Raw genomic sequence first — 20913 nt, 5'->3', positions numbered from 1 at the left:
AAGCTCTCTATCCAGTCTTCCTTTCCACCTGATAGAACTCTGATAAACAAATTCCAAAGCTTTTAATTTGTTCTTTCACTTTTGCCTTTCATTTGTTAAGAGACTAACTTTCAACCTCATGTGTTGTACTTTAGCCCAAGTGTACTTATTCACCCTTGATTGCTATCATGGATTTCTTTCTCACCCAACACCAATTTCTTAGGAGTTGGTTAGCTTGGATCATAACCTTTTAGTGCTCTCAACATAAGTAATTTTAATTAATGATTAGGTTATGATAAAACAAATTATTGGTAAAGTAGGTTTAAAAATCTATAATAAGCCATGGAAATCTTTTCAGAAATGACTAGACCCTTAGAAATTGTCTAGGCAGTATAATTTCCATTGGTTACAGTTTCATTTCCAATATCCTTACTCCATATCATTAGACTGAGAAGACACCAGCATCATTTCTAATCTACACAGAGTCCTAAGAAAAGCTTAGGAAGGAGGAGCAAAACTTACCCAGTAAACAGGTCTAAAAGGTTATTAAATGTGGGTCACTTTTTAATTTCCTTACCAAATATAATTCTTACCAAAGGTTTCACAACTGAGAGAGTAGTGGGCTAGGAGTCCCATGAAGATGAATTAAAGGAACTAGGTTTGCAAATTTATTCTGATTGTAAAAGGCAAACTTCATAAATCACTGCCTCTCTTCTGGGTTCATACGTAGGAATGTTTTCTAAAATATTTTTACTGTTTAAAGGTTCTGCTAGTATTGATTACCATGTATGCATTTTCAAAACTATTTATTGCTGTGTTCAATGTGCCGGGTCCTGTGCTACATGCTGGGGGTACAAGGATGAATGCAACACCTCCCTTTTCCCCATAGAGCTCAGAGTTTAGTCAGGAAGACAAGCAAATAAATGGATGATTTCCATGGTACTGAAACAGCTGGGAGTAGGCTGCTGTGTATACTTAACCCAGTGCCAGGGGCACAGGGAGGAAACAGACAAGACCTGAATATACTATGAAACCAGTGCCACTTGTGAATTTTAAGTCTTTATTTCTTAAAGCATTAAATTATTCTGAAGTTTAGATGCTTTAGTTCATTGGAGTCCAATGCCTTCTAAATGCCAGACAGTGTTCTAAGCTCTGAGGAGAGAGAGAGCAGAGAACAACATAAAGAAAATCCCTCCCATTAAGGAGTTTATGTTCTAATAGGGGCAACATAGCAGAACCCAAGGTGTACTTGTAAGAGAGAAAAAACAGACACATTTTGTGTTATGGAGAAGTTTGACAACTCTCAACTGAAAGCTAAATACTTTATTAGGTACAGGGACAGAAAGATGACAAAGAACACTATCCCTGTACCTAGTATTTCATTTTATATAGCTTGCAGGGTTAGAACCATTTTTATATTTTTAAATGGTTGGGAAAATCAAAAGAAGACTGTTTCAGGGCAGATGAAAATTATTTGAAATTCAGTGTTCATAAATAAAATTTTGTTGAACACAGTCACAGCTATTTATTTACATATTGTTGATGGCCCCTTTTGTGCTACAACTGCAGAGTTGAGTAGTTGTGACAGAGATCCTCTGACCTTCAAAGCCTAAACATTTACTGTCTGATTGTTCACAGAAAAAGTTTGTCAAATTCTTTACTCATGTAGTAGTCTCTAAACTTTTTGATTTCCTATCCTGTAAAGGGCAAAATATATAAACACTACAAACACACATACACACAGGGATGAGTAAAAATAGGTTAATAATAATAATAATAAATAATGCAATAATTAATACAAGAATAAACTCTGTTTCACATACTTACAACTCTAAACCTATTTTTGCCTATCCCTGTGAATATAGGTATGCCTTAGCAAGTAAGCCCTATATATTTTATTTAAAATTATATTTATATATATGTACTGTGTACATTATAAAATACATAGTAAAGAATGAGAAAAGTATGAAATGAACATGATTTTTAAATGATTTAAAATGAGCTTATTTTATTTATTAATTTATTTAAAGCACAAAAGCTTTTCCTGTTATGGTTAATAACTTTTTAGAGAGAACAATGACAATGCCATTTTTTGTGTCTCATTAAAAAAAAAAGACAGTAATTAGAGGGTTTAGTTTCCAGATAATTTTATTTTGATATTAGGCTTGAACCATAAATCTCACAAAGATATGTAGGTCCAAGTGGAACAAGAACATCATTAGCAGCACTTATTAAATCATGGTATTTACTCAGTCCAACCTATGAATCAAGCAAAGGTTTCCTGCTGAACTGTGTCTTGTAAATTTCCATCTTCCTTGATGATAGTCAGTTGTTCTTGCAATTAATCTGGAGTTCAAAATGGACTTTAACAAATGGGCTTCAGCCCTGTCCAGGTAGCTCACTTGGTTAGAATGTCATCCTGGTACACCAAGGTTACCCATTCGATCCCAGGTCAGGGGACATGTAAGAATCAACCAATGAAAATATAAATAAGTGGAACAGCAAATCTCTCTCTCTCTCTCCTCCCTCTGTTCCCTCTCCCTCCTTCCTTCCCTGACTTCCTTTCTCTCTCTCTCTAAAAACAATGGTCTTCAACTGATATCATCAGGGCTCTTTTCATTTTTCCTTCCTTGTTTTTAATGAGGAGACCCTCATCCCTATTTTTGTGTACTCACATCAGCTCCACACATTGTATTCTTATGCCTGGAAGAGGGAGGAGGAAGTGAGTCATGTAGGGAGGGGTCAAGGAGACCAATTTGGAAGTTGGGTCTGCCAATATGTGTCTTTTTGAATGACATTAATTTAAATACTTACTTTTTTTTACTAATTGATAAACTGTGAAGGGATCACTTGACTTTTTGTGAATGAAAAATGCCTAAGTCATGCTAACTTTCATCAGTTTTTAAATATTTTGTCTTGAGATTACCAGAGCTATCTCTTGTACAACATATTTTCATGTTCACTTCCTATCTCATTTCAAAATATTGTAAATGTTCTACTGTATTTAAAATCTCTAACTTTTGTTGAAAAAGGTGCTACATTCTTGACTCTAGTGTTTTGTGTACTTTGGTTTCAACTTCTTTCTTGTAGTACCTGAAATTTTACATGTGGGATAGCCTTACTCAGGAATCCTTCCCACTTAGTTTTTTTCATAAAGCATCTTTTTATTAAATAAATTATTTATCTTCTTATTATGTTTTCTCTGATTGTTCCATTAGTGACTCCAAGAAAAGTAGTTTCTATATTATGTTATTCAAACAATCTGGCAAATAATATAAGCTGAGTTAAAAAAAACCAGCTATACTTTCATTCGGCTATATGCTAAACTTTCTACACTGAGTAATTTTTCTAATATTCATTTTAGCATGATTCCTGAGTGTCTTCTAATAGTATTTGTTGACAAAAGAATTTGTTCCAGTTTACTGTCATGTTGTTTAGCATGTATATTTCAGCTACTTCTACCAAGTGTTTACCCAGTGTCATGGACCTTTTGTTTGTTGCTTTTAAATGGGTTTAAATGGTCTAAGTTGAGGTGGCTTAAAGTGGGAGTCATCATTGATAATATCCATTTTATATTTCAAAGTTACCTAAACAATTTTTATCTTGTAGGGTCAGCTTCTTATGAATCGTAGATTTTCATTATTTTAACCACATTGCATGACTGATGAAAGGCTCAAACTTATGAGTAGGAGATATAGCAATCTAGTATTTTCTTGTTCCCTTGTGTTTGCATTATTGGTGTTATCTTTTTATCCTCAATCTGTTGTCTTTCTAGGAAACTTTCAAAATCACTTCTCCATTTTGGTGTTTCTTCTTTTTCATTTGAGGATCAATTTAGTTGAAAGTAGATAAAACAACTTACAAATCCACTTAACCATGCAAACTACAGTGTGCTGCAGTACACTGAAAGTGAACAAATATGCATTATGAGTATTTCACTATTCCCCTAAGATACCCTGGTACCATTTGGATCTATGGATCCAGTGAGGGCTCCAGTGTTAAATATTAAAGCTTATATTCTTATATTTTTGAATACAAATAAATATTTCACAAACTGAAGTGGACTACATAATCTGTTGACTCTGGAAACCATTGGTTGAATGATGAGCTCAGGATTAAGGATTGGGAAAGTGAAAATAATATTTTTGTTTTCCAATATCTTAATATATGTTCTGAACTTACCCTCATAAGGTAAAGAGGTATATGTATGTATTTAAAGTTGGATCCCTCTATCAGGACCTGAAAGCAGAAGTAAAAGAAGAGTTTCTGTGCCTTACTCAGTTATGGTCATTTAATATCATGCTTGTTTCCCTGTGTCTGTTTTTATGATATTTGTAGAATTAATGTATTTGGACAGTTTTTTTTCCCTTTATCTTTGATTTCCATCTGAGCTTCTATATCTCTTGGGGCCACAGTCTATATAGGTGGTTATTTAATGCCAGGTGGAATTGGCCAGTTATTTAATTATGTAGTAAGTTGTTGCGCGTGGGTCACCGGCCAGCAGTGACCACGGAACGCTGTGGATGGCTTGCCGAAAAACACGCAAGAAACAAACATGCACAGAGACAAACTAGTTTCTGTGGGGATGTAGGGATGAAATGGCCACCCCCCCTAGTGGGGAGGGCCCTGATTTACCGTCCATACCTGCTTTTATTGGGCTCATTTTGCCTGAATAATAATTCAGGTAAAGTACAGTACTTATCAGGGGGAAGTAAGGAACCATAGAAAACAAGGAACTCTGCCAGTCTATTTGAGTCGGGGTCAAAGAGCTGTAAGACTTTGAGGAACAAACTTCCTCCTTGGACCCTTCTCATTCAACTGAGAGCATTCTAAACAAAGAAGGTTTCACAGTAATTTACATGTTCTTTCTTAGGCCTGATCACCTGGGGAATCCTCCCCTTTTCAGCACAGAGCTGCACCACCCTGTCATTGTTTCAGGCTTAGCACGGGAACTAAGGCAATAAGATTTTCTCCCAGACGATGAGAACTCAGGCTATGTCAAAGCCGAGGAGCGAGGGTCCGTCACCCCATTTTGCTGCAGCCCCCCAAGTCCTTCTTTTGGGGGGCCTCCCACGTGATCGTGCCTGGCTTAGGTCGTTCCCCCCGTGGGGAATCTTACCCATCTTTGGCTAACCGACCAAGCTTTTTGGGGTTCAGTTATGAATAAAGCAGCAGAAGCAGCATTCCTGCCAGGGAGACAAGCCCTTGTCTCCTTGCTGGCTTATGGTTCCAAGGGCGTTCCCTTAGCCTTAGCCTAGGCGGGGGTTTCAGCTTCTGATACCAGTCAGGGCGGTTCCCAACAGTAAGTCCCTAATACTCTTATTAGAATCTGAGGGAAAAACCTTCTATCTTTTCTGGGCCAAATAAGCTAGAGGAATTATAGAACCTATCTTTAGAAAAGAATAAATTAAACAAATGCTGTAAAATTCCATTAATTTATAACCTTAGAATAATCAAACATAACTATAATCACAGTTCATGCTAGATAGTTTTAGGAACTAGGGTATTATTGGTTCATTCTCTTCAGGTCCCCCAAACATAAAAGTTAAAAAAACACTTGAGTAATTCCTGTTGAGAAGCAGAAGGATCTGAGTAAGCATTTGATAGTGAAGTCAGGTTCACATTTTAAAATAGCAGGTGGAAAATCAGCCATAAAATGGGATCAAGACATATTGCAGAAACAGAAACACTTAATAGAAAATATAGAAATTTATAGCAAATTTGTATAAACAAGGAACAAGTATTCTTTCTTATAGGAAAGGAAGAGACATAAAAACTTAAAGTGTTGACATATACCTCTCATAAAGCAAAAGAGAAAAACAGTGAAAGAATTAGAAGGCGAGGAGAAAGTTTTAAAATTGTACTGCCACCTTTTAAATTATTTATGGGGCAAAAGATGGAGAATGAGAATGAGAATGAATGAATAAGAATACAAAGGAATGAATGGCCAAGTAGTTCAACTTTTAACCTCCTTGGAGTCTAATATGGTTCCTCAGTGATAACTTTAAGAATACAATGTTTATTTGCTGAAGAAGTGAAGAAATTTGTCGTTAATGGGAAAAGTACATCATGGCATATGTAGAAGGAGTGAAATGTTTTAATGTTAACAAATAATGGCTTTAAAAATATAAGTGGTCAATTATTTAGACTTCAAACAACATTTTTAAAACTACAAAATACTAATGTTAGTATTGTGTTAGTATTGAGTGTTAGGTGAATATTAAACATACTGAAAGCCTGCTTTTATGTTTTGAGTACTATAAGAACTCTGTGTTTAGAAGTAGTTTCATATTCAATTACATTGTTTAGAATTAATATTTAATTATGAATATTGCTCTATTGAGTTTTATGATTGTACTATAAAGCTAAAGTTAATGATTTGGAAGTGTTAGTGATATGCTTCTTGTTTCTATAAAAATAAAATGAGTCATGGTCTTTTCTGTTCATATGAATGGTACCTATTTGCAATCAACCTATGCAGCAAGTTTGTAGGTATAGAAAATCTTGGTGGATATTAAGCAAATTAAAGTATTCAGAGAAAAGATCCTAAATATTACATTGATTCAACAAATATTTATTAAGTGCTTATTGCACTCCAGGAGCTATGCTCTTTGCTGGGAGTATATAGATATAAATGACCCAGTTTCTGTCCTCAGTGAGTTTATAGTTTAGGGGAGACAGCTTTTTTTCAGATAGTTTCAATTTAAGTGGTGCAATATTGGAATTCATATGGGAGAATAGAATGAGGATAGTCATTTTGAAATGAGACATTTGAGGGAAATATAAAGAATTAGTGTACGTATGAGTTATTCACAGACGGATCTGGGTGGGGTGAGTGAGATGAGATGAGACGGGGCTAATAGAGGGAGAGGGTGGTGAAGATGACAGCACTGTAGGCAGAGAGAACATCATGTGCAAAGTATTGGGAGTGGGTAACAGCATAGTGTATGTAGGAAAACTACAAACAGCCCTGCATTATCGAAAGATAAGGGGTAAGATTAAAAGTGGTAAAAAGTGAGACTTCAGGGGGTGATACTAACACTAACAGCTAACATTTTCGAAGGCTAGTTAATCTACAGGGTGGGGAAGAGTAGGTTTACAGTTCATATGGAAAATAATACAGTTATTAAATAATAATACAAGAATACTTTTGCCCTGTCCCGTACACCAGGCTTGAAGTGCATGATAACGCTTAATCTTGACAACATTCTTCTAAGGTCTCTAATCTCATATTCCCTGCCCTGCCTATCTCCATGCAAAAAGATTCTACTCTAATGGCATGATTTTAGCAGTGTATACCATTAAACATTGAATGGAGATACATTGTAATGTAGAAATGTCATTGAAAGGAGAGCAAATTCTCTACCCAGAGACCACCATAGGCGGCAATAATACACTTTTAGGCCTGGTGGTGAAGTTCACAAATCCAGAAGTGTTCCAGAGTTGATTCTCCTTCGGTTATGCAGATTTATGCTAACCACATTTGCAGGAGACTGTAATTTAACTAGAATGTTTTGAGGCAGTATAGACATGGCCTAGCATATATGTGAGCAGTACATAGGGGTTTTAATGGCAACAAACGCAGTGTGAGTTAGCAGAGTGATGTGTTTGCCAATACAGTAATAAAATCTGAATTAATAGTGGTATAGTATTTCTAGATGAAGGAAGTGGAAGTCTTTTCCTTCCTTGTGTTTATCAGACCACAGAGTATTTGAGAGACACACACACACACACACACACACACACACACACACAGAGATTAGGAGAGAGAGATAAACGCTAAACTGTGTCACATGAAGATAAGTTGAAGCTCATAGGTACAGCTCATAGGTGAGAGTGCAGCCTTCAAATAACATTTGTATGGTTGTTGAGTTTATTTCCTGTCTTCAATCTGACTATCATGTCTTAGTTTAGACTGTTATCATTAGTCATGTGAATTACTTTAATTGTCCAAATTACAGAACATAACAGAATCCACTCAAGCTAGCTTAAAAAGAAAAAAAAATATGCTATTAAGATATGTATAAGGAACCTAATCAACAAAACAAACAAACAAACAAGCAAAATATAGCCAAGTACTGAAATTGAGAACAGGATGACAGTGACCAGTAGGGGAGAGGGGAGGGAGTTTCAGGGGAAAAGGGGAAGGGTTTACAGGAACAAGTTTAAAGGACACATGGACAATAATGGGGTGGGGGTGGAAATAGGAGAGGGAGGCAGGGAGGGCTGGGGTGGTAGGGAGGACTGGGAGGAAAAGGCAGAAAACTGTACTTGAACAACAATAAAATATTTTAAAAAGATATGTATAGATATTAAGTAGCTCTCTTGAATCAGCTAGTTTGCAGAAATGGGCTCCAGAACATTATAGGAATAACTTCTAGAACCACACAACTGAAAAACAGTCTAACTAAGGAGCTGTTGCCACCCCAAAACCGCTTGGTCAAACTGTCATATAAAAAAGGTACAGCTGCTGCCATCAGTTCAATAACCATATCACCTCTGTGGCCAACCACACCAGCAAAATGAATGGCTTACTAGTGGACTGCTTCTTTATGTAGTTCCCTTCTGAATCTACACCTCCTATAAATGCATTTCATTGGTGGAAACTAAGCCATATGCCTGTATCCTAGTTATAAGGGAGATTGGCAAATGTAGTTTTTATAGATTCTTCCTTGGTTAGGCAGGACCGACACTGTAAGGGTGATAAATGTAGTGGGCATGTTCAGATGCTGCTGGGTAGGCACACATGACAGCTGACGATTCTGGTCTCTTAGCTGGTCTCCTCGCCATCACTAAGATTTTTTTCTCAGCCTTCAACACTGAAATCCTGGCGAAGACTTTTCTGACCATTCTATCCCATTCCATCAGTCCTCCATGTTTCCCAAGCATCATTTTCATGTCTCTATTATGATTATTGCTTTATATTTCCACTTTCTATACTAGACCACGAATTATTTATTTTAATTTAAGAAAGAGCATTTAATAGTTAACAGGCATTGTCCCAAGTGCTTCATAAATAATAGTTCATTTAATTTGTGGTACTAGCAGACTTTTAAGATTGCACTCCCCTTGCCAGCCTAGCATAGCCCCTGGTGCACGATATGTGTCCAGTAAATAAGTGATTCAAAATTTAAAAGTAGAGGAAAAAAATAATGACACAGTCCTGCCACATTAGTGTACTATTACTATTTGATTGTACATATTTCACATCCACTTGTCCAAAGAAAACCTTAGTAAAAATTAAACTACCCTAACATGGGATGGGTGGCCTGCTGTGGTAGTGAATTCCCTGTTAGTTGAAATTGACACAGAACATAGATATAGTTATAGATATAGATATAGTTATAGAACACAGATATAGAACATAGTCCACATTTGTGGACTACATCAAAAGTACTGTACAACTTCATTTCTCTGATTCTACTTTGATTCAACAATGCTAAATATAGCCTATAAGAGAGAAAAAGAGGAAAAAGATGTCTTCTGCTTTCAAGTAAGTCATTAACAAGTGTGACATACAAATGAGAAATAAGATGAAAAGATAGGAAAGTAGGCGTAGAGGCAGTGGTAAAGGTGATCAGAAGAGTGGCCATATACATACATGCTAAATTAATAAGTATTGATTGAATGAATCATCATAGGACTCACTGCAGTAGGTACAAATTTAGATCATGAGATTCTGACTTAGTGAAATTACTATTCAATTGATACAGGTAGTTTGATTACTTTTCATGAATCCTTTGTTTTTTCCTTCCACATTCTCACATATGAGTCTTTAAAATAATTTTAATATTCTCTGCTCATTAGTTTACTTGATTAAAAAAGGAAAACAGTAATGTCCAGAATTACTAAGAGAATAAAGGGAAAAATCAATTAAAAATTGAGATACAATTTATATATCTTAATTCTACCCTCTAAAAGTGTTCAGTGCGTTTTTTTTAGTATATTCAAAGAGTTAGGCAACCATTACAACAGTAACTTTTAGAACATTTTTATCACTTCAAAAACAAACACTTTACCCACCATTAGTCATACCCCAATCTGCCCATCCTTTCTTCCTGGCTCCTGGCAACTACTACTCCACTTTCTGACTCTAAAGAACTGCCTATTCTGGACATTTAACATAAATGGAATCATATTATATGTGTCTTTTGTGCCTGGCTTCTTTCATAATGTGATTTTTTGATTCATTTATTTATCAGTATTTCATTCCTGTTTATGGCTAAATAACATTCCATCATATGGACATATTACATGTGTTTATCCGTTTATCACTTGATGGACATTTGGACTGGTTCTACTCTTTGGTGATATTGCTATGAACATTCATGTGCAAGCTTTTTGTGTGGACATATGTTTTTCTCAGGTATAATAAGCTGGGTCATGTGGCAACTCTATGTGTAACTTTTTGAAGAATTGCTAGACCATTTTCCAAAGTAGCTGCATCGTATCTCATTCTCAGTTTCTCCACATGCAAACCAACATTTATTACCATCTTTTTTATTCCAGCCATCCTAGTGGGAGTGAAGTGTTATCTCATTGTACTTTTGGTTTGCATTTCCCTAATGAGTACTGATTGCATTTCCATAATGAATATGTGCTTATTGGCCATTTTTATATCTTCTTTAGATAAATGTCTGTTCAGATCTTCTGCCCATTTGTAATTAGTTTATTGTTGACTTATAAGAGTTCTTATATATTCAGGATACAAATACTAATTAGACATGATTTATAAACATTTTCACCCATTCTGTAGGTGAAATCATTTCCAACTTGGTGACCCCCAAGAGTAACTTCTTATTTTGCAAGCGTTAATAGGAGTTTCAAAATGAAGGAAAATGATTTGTCTAGTGAAAATGTTACATATGTATCACCAAATAAAGGAAGATTGCCAACCAAATTAAAGCTTATCAAACCTTAAAACATGTTCTTATAACTGCACATTTTCCCCTGCAGTGAGGGGTTATTGTTATCCCAATACAGCTGACTTGTTTCTACCTTTTTTTCCCAAATCCAGCTGCTGCTTGTGAATTTTTCTTCAGTGACATATTATAGATATATATTTTCTTTTAATTTACAAATTATATTTGCTCATCTAAATAATAGTGATTCTAAGGGAGCATATTCCAAATACTAAACTATGTGTTTGTTATTTAATGTTTGTTTTTTTTGCTATCAGGGTAAATAAAGAGCTTTGCTAAGGCTGCATGATGTATATCTCTACTATAAATTGCCAAATTATTCCGTAGAATAGTTAAAAATTTTTTCATTCTGCTTATTATTTGACTAGGTACAGATATGAGCCATGAATATGATAGATTTTATACAAGATTGTTATCTAGAGTGGAAAATAATAGCAAAGTATCTGTAAAAATAATTATTGTTGTTAGTCACAGCATGACTTATTATTTTAAGACAGAATATTAATATTTATTAATCGCTTTGAAGTTCTTAAGCAGAAATTTGCTAATGCTTCTAATAAATGTTCTTTTTAACAGGAGGACATGAACCTTAATGAAGAACGAAAAGCTCCTTTACGAAACAAAGATTTTACCACTAAGCATGAAATGGTTGTCCAGTATATTTCTGCTACAGCCAAATCTGTAAGTAGTCAGCTTTCCTGCCACCAACATAATGAGCTTAATGTTATCTGCTTAAAAATAAATCTCAGATCTTCAGGTTCTTGTCTCATTGTACTCATAGAGACTATTCAGAAAAAAATTATACATGTGTTTTTACACATTTAGTATATATTTCAAAATTGTTTATAATTAGAGAGAATTCCATTAATAAACAGGACAGACTAAAGATAGAAGGCTCTGACTTAATCCATTGAGTTTTGGGGTGGAGGTTGTTTTGTGCACTTACTAAAAATTGACAGAAATTTGCAGTTACTCCTCTTACTATATAGTCTGTTATATGAAAACTTTGGATTTTGAGGGAGAAGACACAAATATAGCTTAGTCACAGCTTAAACTAAGCTTACATTAAAGCTACATGTCTAGTGCGTGCTGGCATGAATGTTTTAATGTTTTTAATATGCAGTTTTGTTAGCTTTTTTCATTATTTTATGTGATATGTCAGCTGCCTCATAATTGTTATTGAACAGCTTAATTTGATATAAAGAAGGTTGCTTAATAGGAACTTTAATAAAATCTGTGGGAGTCTCAAAAATTTTGAAAGTAGAATTCATTGAAAATACTTATCAGAGGGAAAAACATAGTGTTTTAATGAAGTATGTTGCTTTGTTCACATCTTAAGGTACTTCCAAAAATAGTCTTCAGGATTGATTTTATTTTGTAAAAAACATATGAATTTTTGAAATGGGGAAATATATTATTTACATTTCTATAAAGAAAAATATTTTCTTATGTAGAGATCATAAAATCACTATGTATGTATGTATCTATTATATGTGTGTATACACAGACATGCAGTGATATTGTATGTGGTATGTATATTATATGTGTGTATATATAAATAATGTGTATAGATGCATATTTACATTTAAAACATTCATATTTTACATTCAGAAAGTTCAATGGAGAAGAAAATATATATTCATTGGAAAATATATTCTAAAATTATTTGGCTATCCTGTTAATGTTATTTCAATACAGTAATTGCAGTGGCAATTCCTGATGCATTTTGCCCTAATTCTACGATCATGTTTATTCCATATTATACTTTAAGCAAGCTAACTCTGAATGCTGAACTATTTAAACATAACACATTGCAGCTCTGCCAGAGCAGAACAACAGCATGTTTTTTAATTTGCTTCTGGTATCCAAGGGCAGAAATATGTTTTGAGTGATAAGTGAAATTTGCCATGAGCGTTGTTTTCAATAGAATTAGATGATGCATAGGGTTTTACTTTGAAATTCTGATGAATCTCTCCTCATTTTGCACTCAAGTTATTGTTCACAGTAAAATGCTTTAGGAAAATGCAGGGTGTACATTCAGTGTTAGTTTTCAAATACCTAAAGGCAAATACAGCAGTAAATCTATATAACCAGATCTGACTGCAAAGTGCAGATAATAATGTATGGATAATCATGTCATGTTTTTAATGAGATGAGTTTATTAGTGTTTCTGGCTCACTTATTGTTTTTGTTTGTGAAAGTGAGGCTGAATGTAATTAAGATTGTATGAAGCTCTTCACCTTTTGATTTTCACTCTGTTGCTATGTAGAACATGTGTTCATTTATTCTCATAATATGTTTCCTTTTCAAAGGACCAAAGTAAAGCACACTCTAAGTTATATACTCATTTTTCAGATTAAAATGCTAAAATTTAGGGAAATGTGGGATGAGCCCTCTTTAATTGTTTTATTCAAAAATGGGACTTGAATGTTTCTAAAAAGACATTGAAAATTCTGCCTAAGGCATTAACCTCAAAATCAGTACCATAACTCTTTATTGTATGATCTTTGTTTCATTTAACATATATGTGAGTACCTAACACATGTACAGGCTTTCATTAGAGTTCTAAGATTAGACATTTTATTTGCTAATATTTTTCATGGAGCAAATATTATGATGAAAGAAAGCCTCTTAATAAGCATATGTTAAGCTTTCTGACCTTGGGGAGACATTAATTAGTACTGTGTTTTCTGTTGTTAAAACAAAAAAAATTGCTTATGTAATTTCTTTTTGAATGTGACAGGGATGTCGTTCAGTGACAAACAGTCCTCTCCTCTTTTGACCTCTTCATGATTATGACAGTAAAATTTACATAAATCATAACCCAACGTATGGCCATTTATTTACCTGTGTGTAACCAAGGTTTCCATCTTGCTTGCATATCTTATATATTTTTATCTTATATTTTTATGTTTACTTTTTCATTATATTGATACACTGATTAAAATATTTTCTCATTTAAATTAGATAGGATTGTAACTACATCTTTATGAAAATGATTTATAAGTAGTCAAAACTTTCATCTTGAAGTAAAAACAAAGTTAAGGGCTAGAGTCCCTGGTGGAAACATATTTTATAGTCACATGTAAAGCATGTGAGAATTACTGTTAAATTGAAACATAAATTCTACATTTCCCCCTTTAACACCTGCATTAGTCATTTTATATGGAATTGAAAAAGAAAATATGCACTCAGCAAAAAATGTCCATCAACCTCCTGAGTTCCTATAAGGATAGTAAAGCAAAATGAAACTGTATATAGGTATGTGCTCAAAATGTTTCTAAAGCAAAGGACAGAGTATTGATGTGTAATTAACGTTACTTAAATTAGCATGCAATAAGAGAATATAAAGGCAATTAAAAGATAATGAAAACTATTGCTTAGTTTTTCCCTTTTCAAGTCTCACAATAGAGAATGCTAAGTTGTATGAATATTAAAGGAAAAAATAGCTTGAGTAACTGTCAGTGATGAATGAATGTTAAATAAGGGAGCAGAGAAGAACCTTTTCTCTGCATCAGCTGAGCTTGTTTGCTTATGGTACCAAGTGTGGTTCTGACCTGACTTAGGGTAGTTGGTACATGTAGTCATTTAGCCAAAAGTAACCTGGAAGAGCTTATATTTTAAGCAACAATATATATTGTCAGAAATGGAAAACCAGGCTTTGTTAATATTGCAAATGTCATATTGATTAGAGGGCATCTTGCATATTATATCAGAACATCTTATATAGACAGTTATGAGGAAAAAATTAATCACTGAAATCCTGACCTTAGTTTGCTGCATGCCAGTGTCCTTATTAGAATATTAGGAAACTAGTTTATTTATGACTTAAATCACCATCTTTGAAGTTGAGATTTTAAAATATGTAAAATTATATTTTTAAAGACACATGAGCCCTTGAGAGGTATCATTGATTGGAAAAAATCTCGATTTTCTCCGGCAAGATGGAGGAATAGGTGGACGCACTGTACTTCCTCGTATCACCAAGATTAGAAAACCAATAATTTACAACAATAAATTACTATCAGAATAACACCCAGATCCTGCAGAGGATTTATCTGAATGGAAGTTGGGCAGCCAAGAAGTTGAAGTAGACACGTTCATCTGGACTGGTAGGAGAAGACGAGCCGGGCGGGCGCGCGCGCAGAAGTCGGGGGGAAGGTTTGGCGTGAAATCGGCGCAACAGCCACCCGGGAGTGCAAGAAGGCAGCGGTGATCCCTGAGTATGCAAGCTGCGGCTGGCAGACCCAGAGGGGTAGCGATTGTGGGCCAGGGCAGAACTCACGGCCCGGAAGCCCAGACAAGGGTCTGAGTCCAGGGGAACGGAACTACCGCCATTGTTTTCTCCCGTCCCGCTCTTGCCCCACCCCCACATATAACGTCACAATCTAGCGACTGGGGTGCCCAGCCCCGGTGAGCAACTAAGGCTTCGCCCCCCACCGTAACATGAGCAACCAGACCAGAAAAAAAAAAAGGAGAGACGGGGAAAAAAAAATATGTTTTCAACAGAGCAGATCAGTCCCCCAGGACTCATCCTTTTGAGCGACCAAGAATTAGCCAATCTATCAGATGCACAGTTCAAAACACTGGTGATCAAAAAGCTCACGGAATTGGTTGATTTTGGACGAAATTTAGATGAAAGAATGCAGATTACCATAAAACAGATGCAGGAAGACACGCAGAGGAGAGCCAATAGTGAAAGGAAGGAATCTGAGTCTCAAAACAATACAGTGGACCAGAAGGAAGATAGAATCAACCAAGCAGGAAAGCATGATGAAATAAGAATTCAGAAAATTGAGGAAAAGCTTAAGAGCATCCAAGACACCTTTAAACGTTCCAATATCCGAATTATAGGGGTACCAGAAGGGGAAGGGGAAAAGCAACAGATTGAGCACGTATTTGAACAAATAATAAAGGAGAACTTCCCCAATCTGGCAAAGGGAACAGTCTTCCAAGAAATCCAAGAAGCTCAGAGAGCCCCAAAGAAGTTGGACCCAAGAAGAAACACACCAAGGCACATCATCATTACATTAGCCAAGGTAAAAACGAAGGAGAGAATCCTAGAAGCAGCAAGAGGTAAGGGGACAGTCACCTACAAAGGAGTTCCCATCAGACTGTCAGCTGATTTCTCCAAAGAGACCTTACAGGCAAGAAGGGGCTGGAAAGAAATATTCCAAGTCATGAAAGACAAGGACCTACATCCCAGATTGCTCTATCCAGCAAAGCTCTCATTTAGAATGGAAGGGCAGATAAAGTGCTTCTCAGATAAGGTCAAGTTAAAGGAGCTCATCATCACCAAGCCCTTATTTTATGAAATGCTAAAGGGACTTATCTAAGAAAAGAAGATAAAGAAAAGACAAGTATAGTAAAAGGACAGCAAACTCACAAATATTAACAACCACACCTAAAGCAAAACCAAAAGAAACTAAGTAAACAATTAGAACAGGAACAGAACCACAGAAATGGAGGGCACATGGAGGGTTAGCAGCAGGGGGGTGGGAGGAGGAGAGAGGGGGAAAAGGTATAGAGAATAAGTAGCATAGAATGTAGGTTGAAAATAGATAGGGGGAGGGCAAGAATAGTACGGGAAATGTAGAAACTAAAGAACTCATAAGTATGACGCATGGACATGAACTAAAGGGGGAAATGTGGGTGGGAGGGGGGTACAGGGTGGAGGGGAGAGAAGGGGGGAAATGGGACAACTGTAATAGCATAATCAATAAAATACATTTAAAAAAATCTCAATAGGAAATAATTTCAAATAGTGATACCAAACACATGTATAGATTTTTTAGATTGATCTGTATAATAAACAGTTAGAGTTTCAGTGTATCTGTGTATGTATTTGTATACATGTATTTTGGCTTTGCTTTAGCCATGATCAGATATTTTCTTTTTTCAGGACTTTTATTGCAGGCATGTCCTGCATTTGCTGAAACAGCTGAATCCAAACATGACCAAACCAGTTTTTCTTAGCTTCCTTCTGCCAATCTAATCTGTTGGCTGTATGTGCTTTAGCTAAATGCAGTGATTTTGCAATCCGAATGAATCATTAAATGGGCCATATTCTGGTCATTTCACTGGGTGTAAACCTGCCTTAATTGTTAAGACAGGCTGGCATTCTTTCTGTTTTTCTTTTCTTTTTCTTTTTTTTTTTTTTAGTCTCACATCAGTGCTAAATAAACAAGGGACAAATAAGACCTCTGTCTTTTTGGTGGGAGGAAATAATTTAGGTCAATAGCATATCTTTCAATTCAGAAGACTGTTAATGGCATCAAAGAGGCTTTTATTCAACTAAATAATCACTGCCTATAAATAGTCTTGTCAAGTGAATATTTAAGAAAGCTGCTTCTCTGTTTGGAGATTCATGGATTCCTCTGAAATAATTTACTTGAAAACTGTCATTATCTTTTTGTATCTTGTGGTATCCTGTTCAATTTAGGATTCTTACTGGGATCTCAATTATATATGAATTTTATTTTTAAAGTACTAGCTGAAAAATAGAACACATTGATAATAACTGTTATCAGATTAATGGTTTTAGGTTGTGGATTAGATAGTTTGATAATTCAAGTGTAGAAGTCTCATACAATAAAATTATGTTTAAGACTGTGATTTTACTTCTTGCTTTTTGAAACACGAATCTGCCTCTCAAAAAGTCTCTCATCTCTTATCTATTATGAAAAGCTCAACTGAAGTTACAATTTTGAACTGTTTCCTTTTTATGAATATCTGCATGTTTAGATATAAAATGCTTCTGTTTCATTATATTATATGGAAAACTCTGATGTTATAATAGAAATGCTAGGATAACCTAGAAAACTAGAATTATAAGCAATCTATCTTTCTTGTAATTTTCAAGTCTAATATAAAATATTATATCTTAAATTTATAAAAATATAAAACATTTCCCAAAGTTAATTTCTTAATACATGAGTTTGAATGCAACACATATATTCTAAAATACTTTATTTCAAACTTAACAGTATGCTTATAACAGGGAAAGAAAAAATGCAATATTTGGAAAAAATTAATTTTCTATTGATAATTTTCTGAGGGGCTATGGGCTGATAAAATAGCTGATGCCTAATTATACTTAATCTTGCATTACTTGATATTTAGATTTCAATGTATGAAAATCCCATAGTACATTTAAAAATCCTCAAATTGTAATAATCTTTCACTTGAGAAACCTTATTCTGCAGACTTTATACATTTTCGAAATGTGATAGAAATTAATACTGACAGATTTGTTTTAGTCTGTAGATCTAAAGTGTTAAAAGCATACATAGGATTAGCTATTTACTAATTTACTAAACACTTCTGTGAAAATCTTCTAATTACTAATACTATTGATATTTGTTTTGTTTTTTTTTTGTTCTGTTTTTTGTTTTACACCATAACCACTCTCCGTTGACCACTGCATGCAGATAGTTGGAAGTAAAGTTACGGTGAGTACAAAAGATGTGTTTTACCCTTATATGTGAATTTGTGCTTTTTCTTTTAGTATTTATATGTCCATTTATTCTTTTGACATATATTTTACCAATGTAGTGAGATGAATATCAAGATCAGGTGGTTAGAATTTAACTATGATAACTATCCTGTGGTCTTGGGAAATGTTTTAGAACTATAACATGTATGTATACTTTGTCTTAGAAAATTTTACTTGTTTTTGGAATTGTGCCTATGTCAGTCTATGATTCTGATGAAATTGCATGTTTTACCTCAATTTCTTTGGAAGGCAGGGAGAGACTCCTAAAATATTGGTTTATGCTAACAGGAATTCATTTTCAAATATCTCAGTTTGATTTTAGTATTACCCAGCACATAGCATAGTGAAAACAACCCTTCATGTTCAGTCAGGAGGCCTAGGTGATTGTCTTTGTTGGGTGCTACTAATCGGCTCTGTGAGTTTGGGCAAGTCATACAATTTCACTGTGGTTCAGTTACTAAATGGATAAATTGAAATGATTGCATTACATTTATCTTTTAAGACTCACTTGTTGTCTTTTAAAGTTGTTATATTCCAGGCACTGTATTTCAGTGTTATAATTACATGATACAGAAAAATGGCCTATATTGTAATTGAGAGGTATTTGTAATTACCTTGCCTTTATGGCTAAGCAGTCTATAGCAGGAAACATCTTTAACATCACCATGTACTGTGGTATCTTGAATAATGAATGTATTTCATATTTCTTTTACTTTAAAAATTTCTTTTCTCTTTTTTCAATTCAATGTGACATTTTGGGGGAAAAACCACCATTCTTTTGGGATAATTAAAAAATCAGCACATATTTCTTTAGTGCTTATTATGTGCATCAAGAGCTGTGCTAGGTGTACTGATAACTGGAAAATATGAATCAGATAAGAACTTTCAGTTTCAATAATATATGTTGAAATAATCAAACCTTAAATTATGTGTGCTGATTTTAAGTGTACATCAGGTCCTTGAATAACATTATTTTGTTCAGCAGCATTTCATTGTAACATTGATGAGATGCTATAGGAACTTAACTCTTGTTTATATCTATTAGACTATGGTAAAATCAGTTTCGTTATATGTTGTATCACTTAAAGTTGCAATTTCCAAGAACCTATTGATGATATTAAGTGAGGACACACTGTAATAGGATTTCATAAACAGGAGACAGAAGTAGTCTTAGAGTAAATAGAGACAACTCCATGATTATTTCTGGACTTAAACTGGGTTTACAGGCATTGTTAGTTATGATGGCTGGGATTTGACTAGGGAGAGGAGACTACAGAGAATCTCCGAGATTTGGGAATATTCAATGCAAAGGCTTGAAGAAAGAATCAAATTGTGTTTGGAGAGTGATGTGGGGAACAGGAAAGCAAGAGATGAGGTTGATTTTGCTGAAACAAAGAATACATATTGGAAAGAATAAAAAGTCAAGTTGTAGGAGGATATTGAAGTACAGGCAAAATATTAGAAATTAGTTTGAGATCAGTTAAGCAGGGTTTAAGAAAAATAAATTTGATAGTAGTAGGTAGGCTGGATTAGGCTAATGGTTCTCAATCTTGAAAGTGTATCAGAATGTGAGAGATCTGAGATGGCAGAGGAGTGAGTGGAAAGTATACTAACCTCCTCCCAGGACCAATATGGAATTATAACTAAGTTGTGGAGAAATTATGTGGAATAAACAACTGAACAATAGTGGGAGAGAAGCCTGATAACGGTGAATAGACAGAATAAACAGCTTCAGCAAAATGTGACTGGTAGGGAGTATGGTGGAGATGCAAGTGGGCTGACCAGGCATCCACAGGCAGCCACTGAGTGCCAGAGAGATGTTTAAATGGCCAGTTGGAACCTCCTGAGATGTGTAAGGCCTAAACCCTAAGCTGGGATCCCTAACCTAGAGCACCAGAACCCCAAAAAGTACACAGATAACATCCAGCTGTGAAAAGCAGTAGGGTTGCTTTCTGCCAGAGATGGGCAGCTGGAGATGCAAAGAGCTATTTAAAGGGCAATGCATAAAGTTTCATTTTCAGCCACTTACCCTGGGCTCTGGCAAAGGGGGCAGGGTGGAGTGGGTGAGAGACACCTGAGGAGAGACTGGGGAAGGAAGCTTTGGGGATAGAACTGAGAGACTAGCCTCAGGGATCCTGGTGCTGAGTTGTCCCCCACACTGCAGCAGCCATCCTGCTCAGGCAGACCACTCCCCTTTGAGGGGCAGCAGCAAGAATGGAAACAATAGCCCCGACCCCAGAAGGAATTCTGCCCCACTATATGGTGCTTAAGCCTGACTGCTGAGTGCAGAGTGACTAGATTAACAACTGAAGGAATCAGCCACAGACAGGAGATCCCTAGTAGTCTCAAATAGGCTGCCTAAGGTCAGACAGCGTCACCATCTGACATCACCAGAGACAGATCCAGAAAGAAAAAACAGTGGTCAATACTAGATGTTACCAAGACAAAATCTACCATGGTCTTCTCCATGGTTTGTGATATTTTTTCCTGCATAGCTTTTTTAAAATTCATTTCTTG

The 20913-nt window shown here is 35.3% G+C and overlaps 1 protein-coding gene across 3 annotated transcripts in view; it reads left to right on the top strand.

The window, feature by feature from the left end:
* Positions 1 to 20913, top strand: part of DIAPH2 (diaphanous related formin 2) — a 914500-nt gene that overhangs the window by 64649 nt on the left and 828938 nt on the right. For 2 of the 3 annotated variants that reach the window (XM_036016530.1, XM_028522432.2), the window contains 2 exons: positions 11478 to 11582; positions 18332 to 18352. In XM_036016530.1, the coding sequence (XP_035872423.1) occupies positions 11478 to 11582; positions 18332 to 18352 (126 nt within the window). The remainder of the gene's footprint in view (positions 1 to 11477; positions 11583 to 18331; positions 18353 to 20913) is intronic. The other variant, XM_028522433.2, reaches the window with a different exon arrangement.

The sequence above is a fragment of the Phyllostomus discolor genome, chromosome X (assembly GCF_004126475.2).
Source record: "Phyllostomus discolor isolate MPI-MPIP mPhyDis1 chromosome X, mPhyDis1.pri.v3, whole genome shotgun sequence".
NCBI classification, from domain to species: domain Eukaryota; kingdom Metazoa; phylum Chordata; class Mammalia; order Chiroptera; family Phyllostomidae; genus Phyllostomus; species Phyllostomus discolor.
Note: the sequence above shows the minus strand (reverse complement) of the source record. Positions and strands in the feature narration are given on the sequence as shown.